Here is a 20,585-nt window from a genome sequence, read left to right as displayed (position 1 = left end):
TTCGCTGAGGAACCAGGGGCACAATCCGTATGCAGCTGTCCAATGGCCCAGAATTCAAGGTACCCGAAAACGGCTAATCATCATGCCGAATGCCAAAATCGGGAGGAGTGATGTGGCCTCAGAGTCGGTGAGATGGCATTTGCGATAAGAAGCTACATGTCCGCAGCTCTCTCTATTTCTTGGTTGGACTGGCTGCCGCAAGTCGAGCTTGCTCCCCCGCAGCAACAGCTGCAGCTGCGACAGCGGCTGAGTTAGTCGAGCCCGCGCTAGCAATGTTGCTAGCATGCGCCAACAGGAATTTGCAACATGTTAAGGTATACTTGCAGGCACGCGTCCAAGTCTCGTCGTTCTGATTAAATCCCAGCTTGATACTGGCGTCCCCAATCTTGTCCCGTTTGATGGTATATGGCAATTTCAGTCCTGGTACGACGGGCCCCGCCTGGTCCCGGCGATTGGAGCGTACGGGTGTTGGTGTATTTTCCACAAATTCCCCAAGCTGGCGTAGACAATCCAGAAAGGCCACCATACCTGCATCAAATCGACGGTGAAGCCAGGGGATATGAAGCGGCAGGTCGCCTGAGGAGAACAAGTCTAAGGTGGTGATTTTCGGTACTGTTGATAGGTTTGCATTGCCACCATCGACTGTCGATTGTGCTGGTGACGGTCGCGGATACTCGATCTTGTCAATTCTGGACATCGACCCCATTGGCTTTAGCCGGTACCCTTCAAATTGGAAGTTTAGTTTCTCCGCTATAGTAGCCAGCAGTAGTGCTGTCTGGCCCCAGGCAGCATTGATTTCCGGCCATTCAACAGATGGGTTTGCCAGCCGGCCGAGACGAAGGCTATTGATGGTCCCAAAATATCCGTCATGACCAATGCAAAAAGCATCATTGTAAACGTTGGTTCGCTGTAGCCTTTCAAGCTGCCGAGAGTCGTGGTCATACTTCATATTCAACGCATCCCGCTCATTCTGGAAACCAGCAAGGACTAAGGAAAACGCATTTCGATCGCGCCAGAACTTTTCCTCTTCGAAATCTAATTCGCGTGATTCTTCTTCCAGCTGGGCAATCTCTTCATCTAAGGCGACCTTCTCTTCCTCCAAGGCAACAAGTTCCGCAAACGCCGCCTCCTCGGCCTCCAGCGTGTCCTTGAGGGATTTTTCAGCTGCGTCAATCTCTTCCTGGGTCGGCACAGACGAGTTCAAGTTTCTTAAAAATGTGATGTATGCGTCCCGTTCTTTCGTCGTCTCCACAAGTCGTTGCTGGAGGCCTTCCACTAACATCTCCGTGCATTCGGTACAAATCGGATGGTCAATATCAGAGCGTGACGAAATAATCTCAAAAAGGCGGTTTGTGCGCTCGACCTGATCTGCAAAAGTCCCATTATCGGCGCCAGGGTCGTCGTTCTGTATGATGGATGCGCGCTTTGACGCGCTATCCCCGTTCACACCAGAGACAGCATGTGGTGGACCGAATTGGGAATCCGTAAGCATAACAAACGACATATTGCCACTATCTCCTCGTCCTAGCCTTGGAGGCGTGGTCAAATTGCCCCCGACGTGTCGCGGTGCGGGGATCGACCTCCGATATACCGGCGGGGGTGCATTTTTGGAAACTCGATCGTAGAGCTCTCGGCGCTCTTGAGGGTAGGAAGGGCGAGCCGAGCTAGACGAATGATCCGGTAAGGTTTTACCTGTAGAGCCTGTTGTTATTGAAGCGAGATTAGTTAAATTTGGATCGTTACCTCGAAAGCGGAGATGGAGGGCTACCGATAAGTAAGTCGAACGCAGCTGGATTAAGCGACTCGAGAGAGCCATCCAGCTTCAACGGTGCACGACATTTTTGGCAGTTCATTTTGTCTAAGGGGGCTGACCAGTGGTCATTCTGGTGGCAGGGAAGGAAATTGTGGAAGGAGTTAGCAGTTGATGCGGGAGGTCGGGACGTCATGCGGCGATTCCCCATCATGTTTTGGTGTCCGCCTTTGCTTCGCAACAACCCAGCTCAATCCTGAGAACAACAACAATGCAGATTCTTTCTCAATACGGGGCTCGCTAAATAGAAAGCTTTAAAAAATGGAGGCCACTTGTTAATTATCTTTTTGCTCGTCTGTTATAGAATCCCGGGTGTTATCTTTCCGCTTCATCCTTCCAGCCACCGCAGTTCGTCGCAAACAGGTATTCAAGCCATCGTCGAAGAAATTTAACTCTGGTTCTCCTCTAACGGACTCTGCAGTATTACTCTAGGGTTTTTTATTCCCGCTCACCTGTTGGCCTGGCCGTGGTCTTGTCCCGTGCCCATACCTCCGTCACCCTATATCCATACTGTCTAAAACAGAAACGCGCATTCACTTATCACCCCGAACCATGGAGTCGCCACTGAAAAGAAAGCGGCTTTCCCTGTCGCCAGCGGAGGAGAATGAACCCAGCGATGTCGACTTACATGAAGCACGTGCTCGAAACGACATGCGCTTAAAGTCCATTTTCGAAGGTATCTTTGAAAAGTACGGTCGGGACTTTACAGATGTCGGCGATGAGATTGATCTACAGACAGGGGATATCATGATCAATAATGGCCACATCCATACCCTAGATGCGGAGGACAATGCAGGGGCAATTGGGGACTGGCTGTCGGATCCGGATTCACAGGCTCCGATGGATGAACCATTGGATGAGGCAGAAGAGGAGGGCCCGCGAGCTCGTCTTCGCACGCATGAAAGTGAGGATAGTGGCCTTGAAAGGGACGCGGACCACTCCGGTCGCAGAGTGGTATCCATCCTCTCACAAATGCGGCCAGATCCCGGGAGATCGCGGGAAATTATAGACCGGGATGGGGATAAGAATGGGGATGGTACGACGCCGGAGGCTGAAGACGATAGATCGAGCGTGGATTCCCTGTTGGACACTGCGGTATCCGTCCAGGTGCCTCACATCCGGGAAGTTGGTAACGGAGGTGCTGTCAAGGAAAAAGCAAATCTCCAACCCGAAGAATCCGACCAATCTCAGGTCACTCGTACTGAGAGACTCGATGAGACTGTGGACCCGATTTGGCGTGTTCCTGAGATCAACATGAAGTTTACAACCCCAACGCTGCTCAGTCGATCGAAACCGAAACCCTTCGTCAATAATACAGTACGCTCTCAATCCCCACCGGGAGCGGGCTCTATCTGGGCTCTCCCTTGGACGTCCAGACGGAAGACGAGTGGCGTGAAAAACAGAAAGCAAAAGGACAGTCCGAAGAAACTGAAAAAGTACCATTCTAGCCCAATTGTGTGCGACTGGTCATTTGCAGACACTCCGGATGGGAGTGAATCCGACGATCCATTACAGGAAGACTATGAGCCATCCCCAACCCCAAAAGGCTCTGTCTACATCAGAGAGAAGCGCAAGGGCCCCTCCTCGGCGGCAAGCAGTAGAGGAAATACGTGCAATTACTGCAAAAAGTCATTTTCTGAAGATGATTATGTCTCGCACTTGAGGGCCGTGCTCTCTGATCCTGCAGATAACCAGCATGACATGATAGAGCTGAAGCGTCAGCTGGGCGTGGTCACTAATGGCAGCGTTACTGGCCCGGCTTCGAACGCCACAGTCCTTACTGAGCCTATTGCTCGTCCTATAGGCACACCAACATCGGAACCAGAACCAAAAGGACAAGACGCAAGCAGCGGATCAACCCCCACAGGGAAACGTGCGAGGACAATCCTGGGACCGGACGAGGCTAAGTCAATCATTCGCATGAGACAAGTTCAAGGGATGAAGTGGAAGGAGATTCTAAATCATTTCCCGCAAAAGAAACTCACCAATATCCAAGCATGGCACCATATTCATTGGAATCAGAGGAGGGCAAACCCCCCTCGACTTTCGGGACCTTGGTCAAAGGCCGAACTTGAGAAACTAGAGAGACTGAAGGACCAACCAGATCTTACTTGGCCTGGAATCCGTGCTGAAATGCCAGGGCGCTTGCTTGCGGAGATCGAGTTCAAACTATTGCAACTTTGGACTGGTGGCGACATCTCACAAGATAGCGCAAGCGTACTCGCACAGCCCAGAAGTAAAGAGGGCTGAGTTTGCGCGTGCGTGGCCACCAACACGCCTGGAAGTCGTAGTCTCAAAGTGCAGTGCGAATTCCAGCGACACACAATATTGTGACAATTACTTTGCGTAATCCGCGCGACAATGAAGCAAGTGCGGACAGAGCACTGGGATCTTATTGTAGTGCATCAAGGACCCTGTCACAGTATTTAGCTTAACGCATGGATAAACTGAATAAATAGAAGGAACTTGGTTTCATAGGCAGGCCATGTGGATTTCGTTTGATTTTGTTCATTGTATGCAAGATTGCAAAACCAGGCGGCTACTGGTCATCTTTCGCATTGAGAACATCCTCCAACATGGTGTCGACAGCGCCGCCGACGTCCCCGGCTTTAGCCCAGAACCTCGAAAGATGCCTTGAACCGGAATCAGACAGTACTGTGACGATTCTGTGGCCTGGTCCCAGTTTCATGGCCGTTTTTACTGCTGCGAAGCCTAGGTATGGGTGTAAGTTAACGCGACAGTGGAGTTCCAGACCCAAAACTCACAATTGACAGCACTGCTACTTCCGGCAAAGATGCCGTCCTTCTCGACAAGCCACCTAGCCATCGCCAGTGCCTGTGCATCCGTAACTCTGACCGCATCATCAACGAGCTCTCGACCAGCTTCGAAATTTGCCGTCACGCGATTGATCCCAATGCCTTCCACGATAGTATCCACCTGTCTTCGGCGACGAGTTCCCTCCTTCTCCTTGGTGTCAAACATCACCCCGTAACGGACTCGATTATACAGCCCACTTCCCTGGGGGTCGGCTACTACCACGGACAAATTAGGGATCTTTGGTTTGAGAAACAGTGCCACGCCGGAGATTGTGCCTCCAGTTCCGGCACCAGCAACAAATGCGTCCAAAGATCCATTGCACTGGGCGTAGATCTCGGGGCCGGTGCCGGCAAAATGAGCTCTCCAGTTTGCCTCATTCTCGAATTGGTCTGCAAAGTAACCCCTTCCACGCCGGGAAAGAGGACTGTTTGATGACTCGGGTGTCGTGGAAAGAGTATGGGCTTGGGCAAGTGCTCGTGCCCGGTTGACGAAGTTGTCCTTTTCCACAATGGGTGCTGGAGGCACACGGTCCACTATCGCGCCCAGTTTAAGGAGCAAGTTTGACTTTTCGATTGCCTGGTCAGAAGGCATACAGCTGGACATGTGGTTAACTTAGTTCTGTTGGCGCACGAAGAGTCACTTACATATGGGCAAGATAACCCTTCGCTCTGGCTAACGAGGCTAGGGAAATACCTGTTGAACCAGATGTGCCTTCGTAGACTGTATCTCCAGAATGCGGAGTCATCAGCCCTCTCTCTTCAGCCTACGTGACGTTCAGATGTTAAAGATTGTTGTGCAGATGTTATGGGGCGATTACATACTATTTCGATCATGCTCAACGCCACTCGATCTTTCGAGCTCTGACCAGCTCCATTTAAGAACTAGGCTGCTGTTAGATAAATATTTCAAACGGATATCCAGGAATAGATATATCAGTTAGACCGTGACGTACTTCAGCTTTCGCTAGAATTTCGCACCCGGTCGCGTCAGACAAGGACTTGATTCGGAGGAGAGGAGTATTCCCTATACAGCCCTCAATTCCTTCAACAATGGCAGGGGGGCCATGTCGCGCAACCAGTGGCTCTGTCGCGGTATCCTGTGATGGTTTTGAGGGCTGGGATCGACGACTCTCCCGATATTCTCTAATGCGCTCCTCGATCTCAGGGTAGAACAGGTCCTTGAAAGCTATTGAGAGGACGACGCCGGCCACGAAGGCGGACCCAATGTAGATGTGCGAATGGTCTTTCATGAGTAGATGCGTTGCCACGAACAGATTTCCACAGAAGGCATGTGAAACGGGTCGGAGTCGATGCTTGGAAGATGAAGCTTGAGCTACGCTGGACGGAGAAAAAGCTCGGGCCAGCCTGAGAACCTCCGCCCGCATCCTTCATCGAGATTCCGCTCGTTCGTCGCTGTTCCCCTTCAGCTACTTTCGACAACCTTTTCTACCTTTCACGTTTATTTTTTTTCCCCCACCTGGATTGTCCGAAATGGACTCTCCGGTACTCAATCATTTGTTTCGACAGTTGTTCCGTCATCCAGCATGCCAATCCCTCCGTCCTTCACCCCCGTCGCACACATTTCGTCTATCCCGCTCTCATCCACAATACCGAACGTTTATCACGCGTCGCGCAGCGACTAAGCGCAAGAGTGCGGACGATGGCTTGAACTGGACGAAGCGCGGGGATTACCCAAAGAACATTGACGAGGAGCTGAAGACATACCCGTTGGTGACTGCGAAAGAGTTAACTCATCGACGATCTCGGCCACGGCAGGTACAAATGTTGACAAGAGAATTCATTGACGGTAATACTTGTATTTATTCCGCGCACTACACCTATTTTCTGACTGTATTTCTCGTTCTGGTATTAGACAGTTTGTACAATCCCCATTATGGCTACTTTTCCAAGCACGCGACCATCTTCAGCCCCGGGGAGCCATTTGATTTCAACCATATCGAGGATGGACCAGCTTTCCACCAGATGTTGGGCGAGCGTTATGCGGAATTCGAAGATGTATTAGACGAAAAGCAGCCGGATGAGGCCCGCCAGCTTTGGCATACGCCGACTGAATTGTTTCGACCCTACTACGGCGAAACCATTGCCCGCTATTTGGTGTCGAATTATAAGCTGACGCTGTACCCCTATCACGATCTGACCATTTACGAAATGGGCGCTGGAAATGGAACGTTAATGATCAACATTCTCGACTTTATCCGCGATACAGACTACGAAGTCTATCAACGAACCAAATTCCGGATCATTGAAATCTCCCCAGCTTTGGCTGGACTTCAGATGAAAAACTTGACAGATTCCCTCTATGCTGCAGGTCATTTGGATCATGTTGAGATTATCAACAAATCCATCTTCGAGTGGGACACCTACGTGCACTCGCCATGCTTCTTCCTTGCGCTCGAGGTGTTTGATAATTTCGCTCATGACGCTATTCGCTACGACACCAAGACGGAGTTACCCCAGCAGGGCGGGGTGCTAATCGATGCAGACGGCGAATTTCACGAATTCTACACTCCCATGCTGGACCCTGTGGCTTCCCGGTTCTTGCGTGTCCGTCAGGCCGCAGCTCGGCGCGAATTTTCCCATCCGCTGGGCCCGCGACTCATGCGGCAAGTCCGTGGAGCCTTGCCCTTTCAGAAGCCCTTCACTACTACTGAGTACATTCCCACGCGACTAATGCAGTTTTTCGACATCCTTGATAACTATTTCCCGGGCCACCGACTGTTAGCTAGCGATTTCAGCACCCTTCCGGATGCCGTGCCGGGGATTAATGCGCCGGTAGTACAAACACGCTACAAAAGGAGAACTGTTCCTGTTTCTACTCCTTTTGTAAGTCAGCCCAGCATCTGCTTGGGGTTTAACACTGCTGACATATAACAGGTCCACCAGGGCTATTTTGACATCTTCTTTCCCACGGATTTCAATGTCGTTGAGGACGTCTATCGAGCCGTCACTGGGAAGCTGACGCAGGTAGCAAGCCACGAAGATTTTGTCCAACGCTGGGCATATGTTGAAGATACGGAAACAAGGAGCGGCGAGAACCCGCTCCTAACATGGTATAAGAACGCCAGCATGTTGATGACGGTCTAAGAGGCGTACATGTGTATGGCGGATATATGTAATTATAGAAGTCGAATTGGAATTCAATGATAAAGCATTGCTGGTTTGCTTCCGATAGCCCACGGCTGATGCAGGCTCGACCCCTCTTTCTCCGCAGATAAACCCTCCCACCCAAGTTTATTCTTTGAACCCCATCTCTCCATAGTTTAGCACTCCTAGAACAGGCAAACACACTTTCAGATCAACAGCTTCCAAGACTTTGAAAGACAAACGAACATCGAAATGACCGAGCCGCACTGGAAACCCATCGTTGATCAGAAACGCCTCACCCAAGCCCTATCCATCCCTCCCTCCTGGCGCCTCCCTGAGTCTACCATCGTCTCTGGTGCAACTACTCTCGATACAATACGCAACTGCGGTATTCTGTCGACAAAGGAACTTGAATGGACAGATATCAATGATATCACGGAGCCACTGCGCCTTCTGGCCTCGCGCGAGGTAAGCTCCGTTCAACTAACCACAGCATTCTGTAAGCGCGCCGCCGTAGCGCAGCAAATGACGGGCTGCTTGACGGAGATCTTCTTTGATCGAGGACTCGAGAGAGCAAAGTCTCTGGACGAGGAGCTTGAGCGGACCGGTCGTATGTCGGGACCGTTACATGGGCTACCGGTTTCTGTGAAGGATCGGTTTGATGTTGAGGGGTTTGATACTACTGTCGGTATGCTCTCCACATTTTAAGCCCTTAAACTCTGTCTAGAAAAGCTTCGCAGAGGTTGATAGTGCTAGAAGTGTGCTAAATATCAGGGTATAGGCTGGGTTGGGCTGGCTAATAAACCGGTGGCCAAGTCCGACTCTGTTGTTCAACTGTTAGTCCATGGGTGCAGTTCTGTATGTGAAGACTAATGTGCCCCAGTCGTTGATGGTAAGTATCTTGTCGAACAAGGTGGTTGAAGGACTTCTCAAGCTAAACCATGACGGTAGATGTCCGACTCGTATAACCACGTCTTTGGCCAGTCCGTCAACGCCCTTAACAGGAAGCTCATCTCTGGCGGTAGCTCCGGGGGTGAAGGTGCCCTGATCGGTGCTGGAGGAAGTATCTTGGGAATTGGAACGGATATTGGAGGCTCGATTCGCGTGCCATCGAATCTCCAGGGACTCTACTCCATTTGCCCGACAACCGGACGAGTTCCCTGGAACTGCTCATTGTATTACCAACCCCACTCCCGGTCGTCATTTCATGGACTCAGATGATGACCGTTTCCTCTAGTATGCACCAGCACTATCTTGTTCCGCCGGTGGCAGGGCCTATGGCTAGAAGCCTATTGACAGTAGAATACTTCATGCAGAGCCTGCTGGACTCAAGTCCCTGGAACCTCGACCCAGGCTGCATCCCCATTCCCTGGCGAAAGGACATGGCAGCGCTGCCGACAAAAAAGTTGAAACTGGGTATTATCTACGATGACGGGATTGTCCGGCCACAACCACCTGTCATGCGAGCAATGCGAGAGACAGCACAGAAGCTGAAAGATGCGGGTCACGAAGGTACTGTATCTATCTATCTAACTCTAATTACTGGCATTCCGGACCTTCAAATGGCTAATAAATCCCAGTAATCGAATGGGATACGTCGCTTCACTTAAAAGGCACAGGTCTATGGACAAAGTCCATCCTTTCGGATGGTGGCCACCACTGCCGCCAACTCTGCGCACTCGTCGATGAACCTCTTATCCAAGGAATGGCCGTCGGAACCCCCGCAGACGAGCTGTCAACTACAGAAAAGGAAAAGGTACCTATGAACCCACAGACTCCTTTTCATTTTCTCTTCCATCCATGTTACTAATCGAGCCCGGAATTAGACCGAAGAAGCAAAATGGGCCTTCCAAGAAACCTACCTCAAGCAATGGGTCTCGAGCGGTATCGATGCACTACTCCTCCCTGTGACGCCCTGGGTAGGATACAAACCCAAGACATGGGTCAAAAGCTTTCAGTGGCTAGGATATACTGCGTTATACAATTTATTGAACTACGCCGCTGTTACTGTCCCCGTTGTTACTGCAGATGAAGAACTTGATAGCCCTGAGAATGATAAGGAATGGTCGGCTCATGTTCCGAGAAACGAGTCTGATCGGTTTAATCATGAGCAGTGTACGTTTTTACCCTTCTCTTTTTCTCGATGTCTTTCGTTGGATGAAAGCTAACTTGTTTGCACTTGGTTTTCAGACGACATCAATTTGGTCAAGGGTATGCCAGTGACGGTTCAAATTGTTGGCGGCAGGTTTGGGGAGGAAAGGGCCATTTCGGTTGCGAAAGCTATAGATGACCTTTTTGGTCGTTAATCCTAGGTTTCTTGTTACTCCTTATTAAATGTTCAATTTATTGCACTACCATATGCAGAATATATGAGCACATATACTCCCAGTGATCAACAGTCCCAGACCTATATTTGCCAAATTTTGAAGAACGAAGAAGGCTACAGCTTTGCCTTACCCTCTCCCTTAGGCTTCTGGTTCTGCCACGCAAACCCAATCTCCTTCCCAATTCCAGGCTCAACGATCACATTCACCACCGTGACAGTATCACTCAAGAACCCTTCCCTCGTTGCCTTTTCGAGCTCCTCCTCATTCCGCGCAAAGTAACCCTTTCCGCCGCACATCGTAGCCAGCATCTCATACCTCGTTTCATAGAGAAGACTAGTCGAGCGCAAGCCCTTTGGCTTCTCGTCGAATTTGGTATCATTCGACACTGTCTGGTCCTGGAGTGTTCTCCAGGCATTCTCGGATATGCTATCGCCGTGGTAGATGCCCGAATTGTTGACTACGAAGATCAACGCCGGTATGCGGTATCGAGCTAGGGTCTCGATCTCCATAGCGCTAAAGCCAAAGGCACTGTCGCCTTCGAAGGCGACGATTTTCTTGGGTCTGGACGTGCTGCTTTCAGGGGAAGCATTGAAGGCTTCGTGAGCTGCGACGATATATCCCATGCCCACCCCCATGGTGGCATACGTACCGGCATCAAGACGCTGTCGCGGGTGATACAAGGGAAATATGGAGCGGGAAATGTCCATTGTGTTGGCGCCCTCGGAAACATACACAATACCCCCTTCCTCACTCGGAGTCAAAGAGTTAAGGGCTGTTTTGATGATGTGATAGGCTCGCTGGTAGGTTAAGGGTGTACCAGCCGGTGTCTTTTTCAGAGCGGCCTTCTGAGCCTTGTCTTCGTTCTTTTTAGCAGAGTCGGCGAGCTGCGACGGAAATTTACTAGAGGGCGAGTATCTCCAGTTTGACAGCGATGACGTGATCTGGTCTACAACCAAGCTTATATCGCCGAGAATTCCAAGTTCGGGTGTGCCCGCGTTTCTCCCGATCTCCTCGGCGCAGATATCTACCTGGATTATCTTCGCTTTCGGAGACCATTTGGGTGCCTCGCCGTAATGTAAAATCCAATTTAATCGGGCGCCTAAAAGGAGAACTACATCGGCGTTCTTTAGTGCTGCGCTCCGAGCACTGGACGCATTCAGTGGGTGTGAATCTGGTACTACACCCTTGCCCATAGGAGTAGGTAGGAATGGGACCTGTGTCTGGTCGATTAGTTTGCGAATTCCTGACTCCGCGCGCCCATACGCAGCGCCCTTGCCGATGATAATTAGCGGCGCTTTAGCAGACTTCAATAGTTGCGTAGCCTTCAATATCAAGGTTGGATCCCCACCCGCCTTGGGTGGTGAAGAGACAAGCAAATTCTCAGGCTGCGGCGGCGAAAACTCCGGCGACAGCTTCCCCTGGATAATATCGGCAGGTAGGTCAACGAATGTTGGTCCAGGTCGGCCATACCAGCAAGTTCGGTAGGCATTCTTAACAGCCCCGGGGATGAAGTCGAGTGACGAGGCGCGCACGGCGAACTTCGTGTGAGGCGTCAAGAGCGAGATGGCGTCCATTTCCTGAAATGCGCCCTTGGTGACAGCCGTGGTCTCGGCTGATCCAGCAAGCACGAGGAGTGGGAAGTTGTTCGCAGAGGAGTTTCCAATCTGCTCGACATCGTAATTGTTAGCCTCGTTCGTCTTTGGTGTCCGCGGTTAGGCAACCATACCCCTGCCAATGCATGGAGGACCCCCGGTCCCCCAACGACAAGACAGACTCCAGGTTGTCCTGTCATATATCCATAGACACTGGCTGCATAGCTGCAGGCTTGCTCATTTCGAAAAGCGACGAATCGAATGCCTAGGTTGATTGCCTCTTCTGCGATCTCGACCACAGGGATGCCGACTATACCGAAGATAACGGTGACCCCAAGATCACGCAGGGTGCGTGCGATGAGTTGCGCCCCTGTCTTCACAGCCATTTTGGTTTGGTGTTATATCAAGACGATTCATGAGATGGAACGCAACATGGAGACAACATGGAGATGGCCACATGGTAGCATGGTGGTCGGCAATGGTGAGGTGGAGAAGGCAAAGGTCAAAGCGGAGAAAGTGCGGGATGACAAGTCCCGAGGTTAAATAATGAGGTCATCACGACAGGCTTCATTACTATAGTATGACAAGCATTGATTTCTAGGCCTCTAGTCGGCTCTGTTGCTAGTATTTACATCACATAATCCTCAACTTCATCATCCCATGCTTAGAATTCAAACTCCCTTCGGAAAACATTGACATCCATTCCGGCCTCGACCGTGTCTGCCAAATCCCGTCGGCCCATTTGACTAAAAACGCGCCGCAAGGTGTCGTAGAGGTTCGTACTCTGGTTCGCGGTAATCATGCGGTTGAGTTCTGCCTCGTTAATGCTACCGTCGTTGCCGCCCACAATCTCCCGAGCGCGCTCTTTTCCTTCTTCTTCGACTACGCGATGCATTGACAAAGCACCCAGTAGATGCTGTGCAGCTTCGGGGTAGCAGCCGATGTTAATGCATGATACACCCAAGTTGTACCGTGCTCGAACAAAGTTCGGGTTGATGGTCAATGCCTGTTCGTAGGCCTCAATGGCCTCCTCCGAACGGCCAGAATTAGCCAGAGTGGCTCCGAGACGGTTCCAGAGGAGGTGAAGCTGCTCCCTCTGGTTCGTTGTTCCAGACTCTGTGCTTGCTAGTGCTGTTGTGAAGCAGTCGACAGCTTTTTCGTATTCTTCTGCGCAGTAGAAAAGTACTCCAAGACCAACTTGTACATCAGGGTCCATTTGGGCCCCTGATGGCGATAATTGAGCCGCTTGGATGAAAAAATCCGTGACACGTTCGTGGAGGATCTGGCGGTCAGTGAAGCCTAGGTCGGCATCGGAAGATAGATTATCGGGGTTGATAATCTGAGGATACTTGACGGAGAGCCATCGCTCAAGTGTGCGATAAGCTGTGGAGTCGTAACCTTCGTTTGTGTATGAGACAGCCAGACCCATTAGGGCATCTAGATTGTTCGGATCGGCCTTGAGAGCCTGCTCCAAGGCCCGAATAGCGGGGAGTTCCTTCTCGTTCTGGGCCTGGGCAGTTCCCAGCATCGTCCAGGCTTTCACATGCTGAGGGTCTTTCTGCACCGCGGCCTCAAATGCCAAAGCCGCCAGAGAAAGATTGCCACCCTCTTGCATAATTTTCATGCCCTCTTCGAACGGATTGGCTACGTCGCGGAAGACGTTGTCTTGCTCAAATGAGTAGTCGCCCAATCGAGGTTCCCGGAACCGAGTATTGAGGTTATCGAACCCGTCCCACTCGCCCATATCGCCCATGTGTAAATTATCGTTAATGTTGAAATCAGCCTCGCCCTCCGCCAATTTCCTATTTATCGTCGTCTCAGCTTGCACTCTCTCCCATACACTCTCGAAAAGACCGTGATCTTGATCACTGTCGGTATTGGTGATGGGGACTGACCTGTCAAGATCGTTCAATTCCGACTCTATGGCCGCATTGGCCTCTTCGTCCACCTGCCCCTGATCTGCCGTTTCGATTTCCTTAAACTGAGCCTCCCAGTTTTCGTCGTCGAGCTCAATCATCCGCCCCTTCCCCTTATCTTGTGTAGCAGCCTCAGCCGGCTGCTGGTGCTGTTGTTGCATGCCCATAGAGCCAAAACCAGGCTGCATCATCCCCATCCCGCCGCCATAACCCATGTAGCCCATTCCCCCCATAGGTCGCTGGTAACCGCCACTCATCATCGGCGACTGGCCGGCGGTGGCTGGACTGGCTGATTGCGGAACGCTCATAGTACTCTGCTGCTGGAACCGGGCGAATTCAGCCGGTGTGAATCCCGACCCATTGTTCATCATCGGGCCTTTTGGTCCGGCAAAAGCCGCCTCCATGCGGGCCTGCTCACCGGGATCAAACTCCGCAGCCCACCCGGGCGAGCCTGTTCGGGGTGTCGTGTGCATCTGCTCTAATTGGTGTCTCACTTGTTCCATCTCCATCCTCATATGTTGCTGTGGCCCGCCAGGGAGTTGAGCGGATTGCTGGGCAAACTCGTCCATCATCTGTATAACGCATTATTAAGCAGCTGTCCGGGGTCGAAATTGAGGGGCAATGAGGGAGCGGAAGCCGCATTTACCTGGTCAGGACCACCCATCATACCCTGCGAGCGCATGCCCTCCTGCATGCCGGGGCCACGCCCGACCATTCGGTCTCTCTGGAGGGACTTGTCATCTTGGACATGCTTCGTGAACTGAGTTAATGGGTTTCCCGCGGTGGAACACTCTGCGCCACCAAGGAACGACATTTTGTGAGAAACCGCAACAAGGTGTCACGGTAAAGGTTTAAATAAAAAGGCGTACAAGAATAACTTTCCGTCAGGGGTATATACGAGGTGCCGAGTAAAGATAGGTTGAAGTTTGTCCGAGGAGAAGTTGGAGCAGGTCTACACTCCAGATGCTTAGAAACGTGGGGTCTCGGCGCCGCCTAGAGCCGACGGCAAACTTGCCGAGGTCCCCGCGAGTCACGTGGAATATACTGATAAGTTGATGGCAAAGGAGAGGAATCACGAGTAGGATATCTATGTGATATACAGTTTATAGTACAGTTTAAATGCGCTAAGAATACATCGTGTCACCAGAAGAGTATATAGTCCGTCCCAACTCCAACACCGCCCATATCAAGCACCGACAGGGAAGAAGCCGCGTTGGGCTTTCCGAACATTGTTGCTGTAATAGACCTTGAGTTTGCGGCCATAAAGTGTCTGTCTAGACAGCTGTTCGAGACCTATAGCCGCACTCTCAACGTCTGTAAACTCTGCATGGACATATCCACGAAATTGGCCGGTCTGACGGTCTACAGTCACGCGGATGTCGAATACGTTGGCTAGATCCTTGAAGAGTTCATTGAGATCACGGTCCGTCATTTCGAAGGGCATGTTGCCGATATAGAGCGTATTCGTGGGTGCGAAAGCCTTGACCGCCGTCCTCATATTCGTTTGTGCAAAGTAAAGAGTCACCCGTCGCCCTTCGAATACTCGCATATGCATCGCTTGAATTGCTCTGTCTGCCGAATCTGTATTATCAAATTGAACGTAGCCATATCTGTAAATATCCCCAGGATTCCTGAGTTAGCCACAATTATTCCTAAAAATCAGGTAAACTCAACGAATCAGTGCATCACATACCCTTTGCTAATCCCGCGGCTATCGTAAATAATGTTCACTCCTTCCACAACTCCATACTTGGACATCTGCGCCTTAAGATCCTCTGCTGTCACATCATAAAAAAGGTTGCCGATGAATATCGTTTCCTTCGGCTCGTTCCGAGATTGCCTCATTAACTCTATTCTCTCTTCTTTTGTCATTGTTCTCTGAGCGGCCTCGTCTTCTAGCCTGGCCGCCTCCCTGATTTGCGAAACGTCAAACGTCGACGTAGACGGATGGCCGTGGCTTCTTTGGTACGCATTCGTTGTGGCGGTGGATGCTGCAAAATCCCGGTCATGTCCTTGCGTACTCCCGGCCTCAGACGCCGGGGCGTTGCTCGAAGTCACTGTCGTCGCAATATTCAATCCATCTTCTGATTCCACTCTCCTTTCTTTTTTTTCGGCCTCATTTACCGCGATATCATCTGGGGCAACCGGAGCATCGTTTGTATCGGCCGAGGTTATATTGGTCGCCGTCGCGGTAGCCGTCGGCGACTGTGCCGTAGCTGTATCTTTCGAGTCCAACTGGCTTTTAACTCCTTCTCCAATCCATCTGCACTGTGAAAATTGTCGACAGCGAATCGCAAGGCGGTGGGCGTTCGGTGTCGCAGTCCGCCCTGATCGAACAGGTATCGGAGATGGTGAAGCCAGCAGGCGACAGGCAACGCGGCGCAGGGAGTACCTGGAGAGTTTATAGTTAGCAGAGCGCTGGTAAAGTGGTCATCTAAACATAAAAGCGCACATATCTATTTTCCGCTTTATCAAGGCATCAATGATTTCGACTTTATAGACGTCTGAGCATTGAAATGTAAAAAGCTGTTGGCGGTATGAAATACCGGTCACGTGCTGATTACGATAAGGAACGGAGTTGAGGCTTGCCACTCCACTCCGTAATTAAAATCCATATATGCACAAATTATGGGAAAGATATACTAGTTAGTTATAAACGTACAAGTGGAGATTATCACTCGTCAACCGATGCTAAACCTGCGCCCAACCTATCTCCATAGACACATCATAATCATCATCATATACACACTATGAGTAGAGATGGAAAGCGTAGTCGTACAAGGTCTGGCAGACCCCAGTAACCCTCGAACAAGAAAGCATGAAAATCCACCAAGGACTGGGATATTAGGGTTCAAGAATTTGAAACAATCAAACGTCAACACCGGATATTTTGTGCGTCAAGAAAAGAAATACACTGAGACGCAGTCACAACCTCACTAACCCATATATAACACCGGTAAGCTCGCTTTTTACTTCAATGGACAAAGAGTAACCAAGGCTGAAACTTGACAACCACGATTTCGAGTTTAATCCACAGGCTGTCCCTGTTTTTAGGTGGGACCATCGCTGTCGTACCCGTTGTTGGGGAACATGTTGGTCGTCCGGGGTGGAGCGCGGAGTCTATCCGCTGGGCTATTTTGCACCGGCCCCGCTAGTTGTGGCGGGGATAAGGGTCCAGAGTTCTGTTGTTGGAAATCCATAGGGGACCAATATGAGGCCGACGGGTCAAGCGTCCCGCCCTGGATGTAGTTATCCCAAGCATCCTAGATCGTATTAGTCTTTGTCAAAACTAACTTAGAGGATAAAGAAACGAACCCAATCCAAATTGGCCTGCATATCAGGCATTTGGCCAAACATATTAAAAAGAGACGAAGCACCCGGAGCTGCCTCCGCACCAAATCCTCCAAGTGCTGGCAACGGAGTTTCTGGGCCCTTCAACAGCGCGTCATTGAACTGTGGCCCTTGGTTAATAGGCGTCATTCCGCTGCTAAGCAATCCTAGGGTCATAGCGGCGCTTTGTTTCTCGTCTTGTGGCTCAAACGCTGGGGTGAGAGGGTTTGCTTCAGGGCCCCGCTGAAGTCCACTAAGCATCACTCCAAGGACGCCACTGGCTTTCCATGCCTCCATTGTTTCATCACGCAGTTCGTCCCAGATATCCTTACTCCGCTGTACAGCCGCAAGTATCTCCTCCCGCCGTTCCCTACCCCAAGCATAAGTATCAGACGAAGCCCTCGAAGTGTCTGGTAGGCGGTATCCATGGTAAAGGTCAAGACACAGAATTGTTGCAGCTTGTAAGAAGTCACTAGAGCTGAGTGATGTTACTCGATTCTGTCGACTTCGTAAGCGGCCCGATGGGCGTGTTTCCACATGGATCATTGACTGGAACCGTAAAAGCTCCATGGCCGAATCAACGCAAGTTCTTCGGGAGTGTGTGAACCGAGGGTTTTCCCGAGCCCTAAGAAGATATTTGCGATGAAGCATACATTGCGCGCGATGATAAACACACATCACCTATAAACCGTGAGAATGAAGGAAGGAACGCAGATGCAAAGGAACTCACTGAAAAGCGAGATAAAATGAGCACGAGAGAATCTAGCGGGGATTCCTCAATGGGGCGTACGAGAAGATGCTCCGGTACCATATCCCGTGCCCGACGAAGTTCTGAATCCATTTCCATAACTTTATCGTAAGACGCGTTCTGAACAGAGGAGGTCTGTTCAATGGCCTGGCCCAAGACGTTCGCTAACCGCGACTTGGTGATAAGGTAGGATATCGGTGTAGGTTCACTGGGAGGTCGTGATGGGGGAAGCTCTTTGCAGTCTTCGCCGAAGTCGTCGTCATACAAGTTGCGTGGAAGCTCAGTATCACTGTCTGCCATTCGAACCATATTAGGAAGCCCAACTTGGCAGGAAAATAATATGTCGGCCTGTCGAACAAATGACCAAACCCTGCGGCGCATCTCGCCCTGGAATGGTGTAATATTCGGGAACGCTTTCGAATCGCGGTGGTATCCCATTCTCATAGCCAGTCGCACGATAACACCGCTGAGAACCCAAACTGAAACATCTGCTTCCTTTGTTTGGCAATAATCGCCATGAAGATGGAAGGCCAGACACTCGATCAGATTCGGGTACGGTTTAGTATAGTCAGCCAATGTGAGACACATGGCGACGAGATTTCGGAAGGTGCCAGCCATGTCCAGTGATTTGCCCCTAAACTCGGGGGGTTCATCACCCTCACGATAGTACGACAACATAGATAGCCGCATCATTGCAAAAAGCATTCCAATCCAGGCGACACAGGTTTGGGAAGGGTCCTCCCAATGCTTATTATACTAAACAAGTGTTAATTGATCTACATCCATATTCTCACACGACGGGGCCTGCTTACTTGAGCCTGGAAAGTAGGGCCGTGGAGGAAATCTGGAACAGATATTAGCATCTAATCCATCAGGCCAAATTGAAAGGGATTCATGAAACACATACGCGTTGCGGGGTCGTAGCAGTTGAAATATCGCGCTATGAGCATATCTGACGTATATTTGGACGGAAATGAAGACATGATTTCGGCTCTGCTAGTTACTTTCATGGCTCCAAATAGCAAAGTAGACCCAGGGACATCAGTCGGAAGCTGGGTTGCCTTAAGCTTCTCGGCGTGCTCTTCATATTGTTTTTTATGTGTGACGAAATAATTCTTGACCTCCGATATCTAGAACAGGTGAATATACGAAGATATGGGGGTCCGAGATGATCGCTTACCTCACTGAGAACAGAAGCCCAGTGTGCATCGCTAATATAGTACGACTTGTTGTTGTTGTCCACTTTCATAATGCCAAATGACTTAGTCACCTGCTCGGTATCGCTTTCCTCCTGGATAGGAACATCATCATCGACCTCCAAGTCATGAACATGCTGACCCGATCCCGCGTTACTGCCTGTCCCTGATATTGCTGCCATAGCAGCTGTAGGGCCTTCAGATTGCGACCCATTGGTCATCAATGATAATACTAGGCCCTCTAGTCGATCTATTCGATTTTGCATGTCATCTGGGGAATTCGAAGCAGTCTGGTTTGCAGTATTCTTCTTTCGAGAATTTGTTTGAGCATAGGAGCAAGAATGAGCATCCCCACGTTTGACACAGTTCTCGCAGGGATGCGCGCGGTTGCATTTTAACCTAACTGCCTGTTAGAGCATTCACGGGTATGCGTGGAGGCATACATTAGACATACTTTCGATGGCGACATGGACCACATGAGAGAGGTACTCTGTTTCGTTTTCGGACGACCCTATACTGTCCCTCCGGGGAGGGTCCATTACTTGAGGAGGTTGTGGACGGCGGAGTTGGACTCATTTTAGCGGTTTAGAAAGCGGGTGTATCAAACAGCGAGTCGAGAATCGAAGCGTATGGGGCGACGGTCCAAAGGCAGAATAATTATCGCAACGCGGTCACAAGTAGTGTATGGCTAGCCGCAAAACCGTACAAGACCACTGTGACCAATGGAGCCACTACCGGCTTTGTTAATTATTTCCCTGTCCAGCCCAGAATCTTCAAACTCGTTGTGGAATCAAGAACCAAAGTGCAATGCCCTAGACTTTGACGAGTGACGGGCACAACTATTTCCAAGTCGCGCCTGCCGCCAAAACCGTTGAGATTAACAGTCGGAGGGGTTGATTTCTTTTTCCTTCGCCGTACGATTGAATCTGCGATTCGTTTGACCGCTCTGGCTGTCGGGTTGGCCGAGAAATCGAGATGCAACTGATATTGGTGGGCAGAGAAAGCGGATCGCGGGGTGAAAGTAATGCGGTTCTGCGTATGAGTAAAATCGCAACTGCAGGGGTGGAAGCAGCGGACGAAGCTAAAATCTGTTAAATGGGGATTCAGCTACCCTCCGCAACCGAGACTCGAGAGTGTGACGATAAACGTAGGGATGTTTCGCGAACAAGCTCGACGGTGCCAAGATAGATTGCCGGCGATGGTGAGCAAGACGGAGCCAGCCGTAATTCCCAACCACAGTCAAGCCACTTGGGAGGATCGTAATTCTCAGTCGCTGGATACCGGGCGAGGGCACTCTTCCAGGTAGAAGGAAGGAAGAAGAGAGACCGCAAACGGGAATAGCCCTGAGACTTAGGTTCAAGGATCCTTAGTTGGTTCTGCTTAGTGATGGAGGACGACTGTAACTGTTATCTCCGTTATCGCCATGCACACCAAAGGCGGTCAAGTCTGGCCGTCTGGGCTCTGTGGAGGGCTGGGAGCGAGCCGGACAAAGTGAAACTGGGAATAATATGCTTTTTGAGTTTCTTTGGTCGTGGAATAATAATGTCCAAAATGGTGGATACCTCATATCCAGGCTTCAGCTTCATCAGCCAATGTAAGCGTTCGACAAGCGTCCCATCGCACGCCCGTCCAGTTTTCACGGCCGGGCGAACACGATCTTTCAGCCCCCAGAAGGACCCAGACTTCTGCTCCGGGACTGAAAAGGCCATGTTCTCCCTTTTCCGGTCTTCCTAGCGCAAACCCGG

At 50.7% G+C, this 20,585-nt stretch overlaps 7 protein-coding genes across 7 annotated transcripts; 2 read left to right on the top strand and 5 right to left on the bottom strand.

Moving 5' to 3' along the window:
- Nucleotides 1–172: 172 nt before the first annotated feature.
- On the bottom strand, nt 173–1,853 carry ASPSYDRAFT_142901 (beclin 1; the record flags this gene model as incomplete). The annotated part of the gene is made up of 2 exons (XM_040841282.1): nt 173–1,692; nt 1,769–1,853. 2 exons carry the CDS (start codon nt 1,851–1,853, stop codon nt 173–175), a joined length of 1,605 nt encoding a protein of 534 aa, XP_040706913.1.
- A 509-nt stretch (nt 1,854–2,362) lies between these two features.
- ASPSYDRAFT_28712 (Myb-like DNA-binding domain protein) lies at nt 2,363–4,060 on the top strand (the record flags this gene model as incomplete). Its single annotated transcript, XM_040844550.1, has 1 exon — nt 2,363–4,060. One exon carries the CDS (start codon nt 2,363–2,365, stop codon nt 4,058–4,060), a length of 1,698 nt encoding a protein of 565 aa, XP_040706912.1.
- A 289-nt stretch (nt 4,061–4,349) lies between these two features.
- ASPSYDRAFT_86749 (putative cysteine synthase) lies at nt 4,350–5,876 on the bottom strand (the record flags this gene model as incomplete). The annotated part of the gene is made up of 5 exons (XM_040851722.1): nt 4,350–4,522; nt 4,576–5,222; nt 5,272–5,390; nt 5,449–5,508; nt 5,580–5,876. 5 exons carry the CDS (start codon nt 5,874–5,876, stop codon nt 4,350–4,352), a joined length of 1,296 nt encoding a protein of 431 aa, XP_040706911.1.
- A 532-nt stretch (nt 5,877–6,408) lies between these two features.
- On the top strand, nt 6,409–10,037 carry ASPSYDRAFT_28710 (uncharacterized protein; the record flags this gene model as incomplete). Its single annotated transcript, XM_040844548.1, has 10 exons — nt 6,409–7,470; nt 7,522–7,697; nt 7,950–8,419; nt 8,513–8,589; nt 8,615–8,623; nt 8,683–8,906; nt 8,969–9,243; nt 9,351–9,487; nt 9,558–9,846; nt 9,922–10,037. The coding sequence occupies 10 exons, from the start codon at nt 6,409–6,411 to the stop codon at nt 10,035–10,037; spliced, it is 2,835 nt and encodes a 944-aa protein (XP_040706910.1).
- A 159-nt stretch (nt 10,038–10,196) lies between these two features.
- On the bottom strand, nt 10,197–14,380 carry ASPSYDRAFT_55778 (indolepyruvate decarboxylase family protein; the record flags this gene model as incomplete). The annotated part of the gene is made up of 5 exons (XM_040849089.1): nt 10,197–10,246; nt 10,282–11,722; nt 11,785–12,024; nt 12,405–14,138; nt 14,213–14,380. The coding sequence occupies 5 exons, from the start codon at nt 14,378–14,380 to the stop codon at nt 10,197–10,199; spliced, it is 3,633 nt and encodes a 1,210-aa protein (XP_040706909.1).
- A 242-nt stretch (nt 14,381–14,622) lies between these two features.
- On the bottom strand, nt 14,623–16,059 carry ASPSYDRAFT_41831 (nucleic acid-binding protein). The gene is made up of 3 exons (XM_040846349.1): nt 16,019–16,059; nt 15,260–15,958; nt 14,623–15,176 (listed from the first exon to the last, which is right to left on the bottom strand). Coding segments are annotated over exons 1-3 (1,125 nt in total). The 5' UTR covers nt 16,021–16,059; the 3' UTR covers nt 14,623–14,752.
- A 259-nt stretch (nt 16,060–16,318) lies between these two features.
- On the bottom strand, nt 16,319–19,821 carry ASPSYDRAFT_688089 (Zn(II)2Cys6 transcription factor). The gene is made up of 7 exons (XM_040850447.1): nt 19,295–19,821; nt 18,825–19,239; nt 18,552–18,774; nt 18,457–18,488; nt 17,627–18,400; nt 16,882–17,577; nt 16,319–16,829 (listed from the first exon to the last, which is right to left on the bottom strand). The coding sequence occupies exons 1-7, from the start codon at nt 19,414–19,416 to the stop codon at nt 16,617–16,619; spliced, it is 2,475 nt and encodes an 824-aa protein (XP_040706907.1). The 5' UTR covers nt 19,417–19,821; the 3' UTR covers nt 16,319–16,616.
- Between the last annotated feature and the right edge of the window lie 764 nt (nt 19,822–20,585).

Source organism: Aspergillus sydowii (genome assembly GCF_001890705.1).
Source record: "Aspergillus sydowii CBS 593.65 unplaced genomic scaffold ASPSYscaffold_2, whole genome shotgun sequence".
Taxonomy (NCBI): Eukaryota; Fungi; Ascomycota; class Eurotiomycetes; order Eurotiales; family Aspergillaceae; genus Aspergillus; species Aspergillus sydowii.
Note: the sequence above shows the minus strand (reverse complement) of the source record. Positions and strands in the feature narration are given on the sequence as shown.

Coding starts and splice junctions, on each gene's coding strand:
- ASPSYDRAFT_41831 (XM_040846349.1), bottom strand. Junction 15,177..15,259: donor AGCCGCGGGATTAGCAAAGG/GTATGTGATGCA, acceptor GGATATTTACAG/ATATGGCTACGTTCAATTTG.
- ASPSYDRAFT_688089 (XM_040850447.1), bottom strand. CDS start 19,416: ATGAGTCCAACTCCGCCGTCCACAACCTCCTCAAGTAATGGACCCTCC. Junction 18,489..18,551: donor CTGCTACGACCCCGCAACGC/GTATGTGTTTCA, acceptor TATCTGTTCCAG/ATTTCCTCCACGGCCCTACT. Junction 18,401..18,456: donor GCCCTACTTTCCAGGCTCAA/GTAAGCAGGCCC, acceptor ACACTTGTTTAG/TATAATAAGCATTGGGAGGA.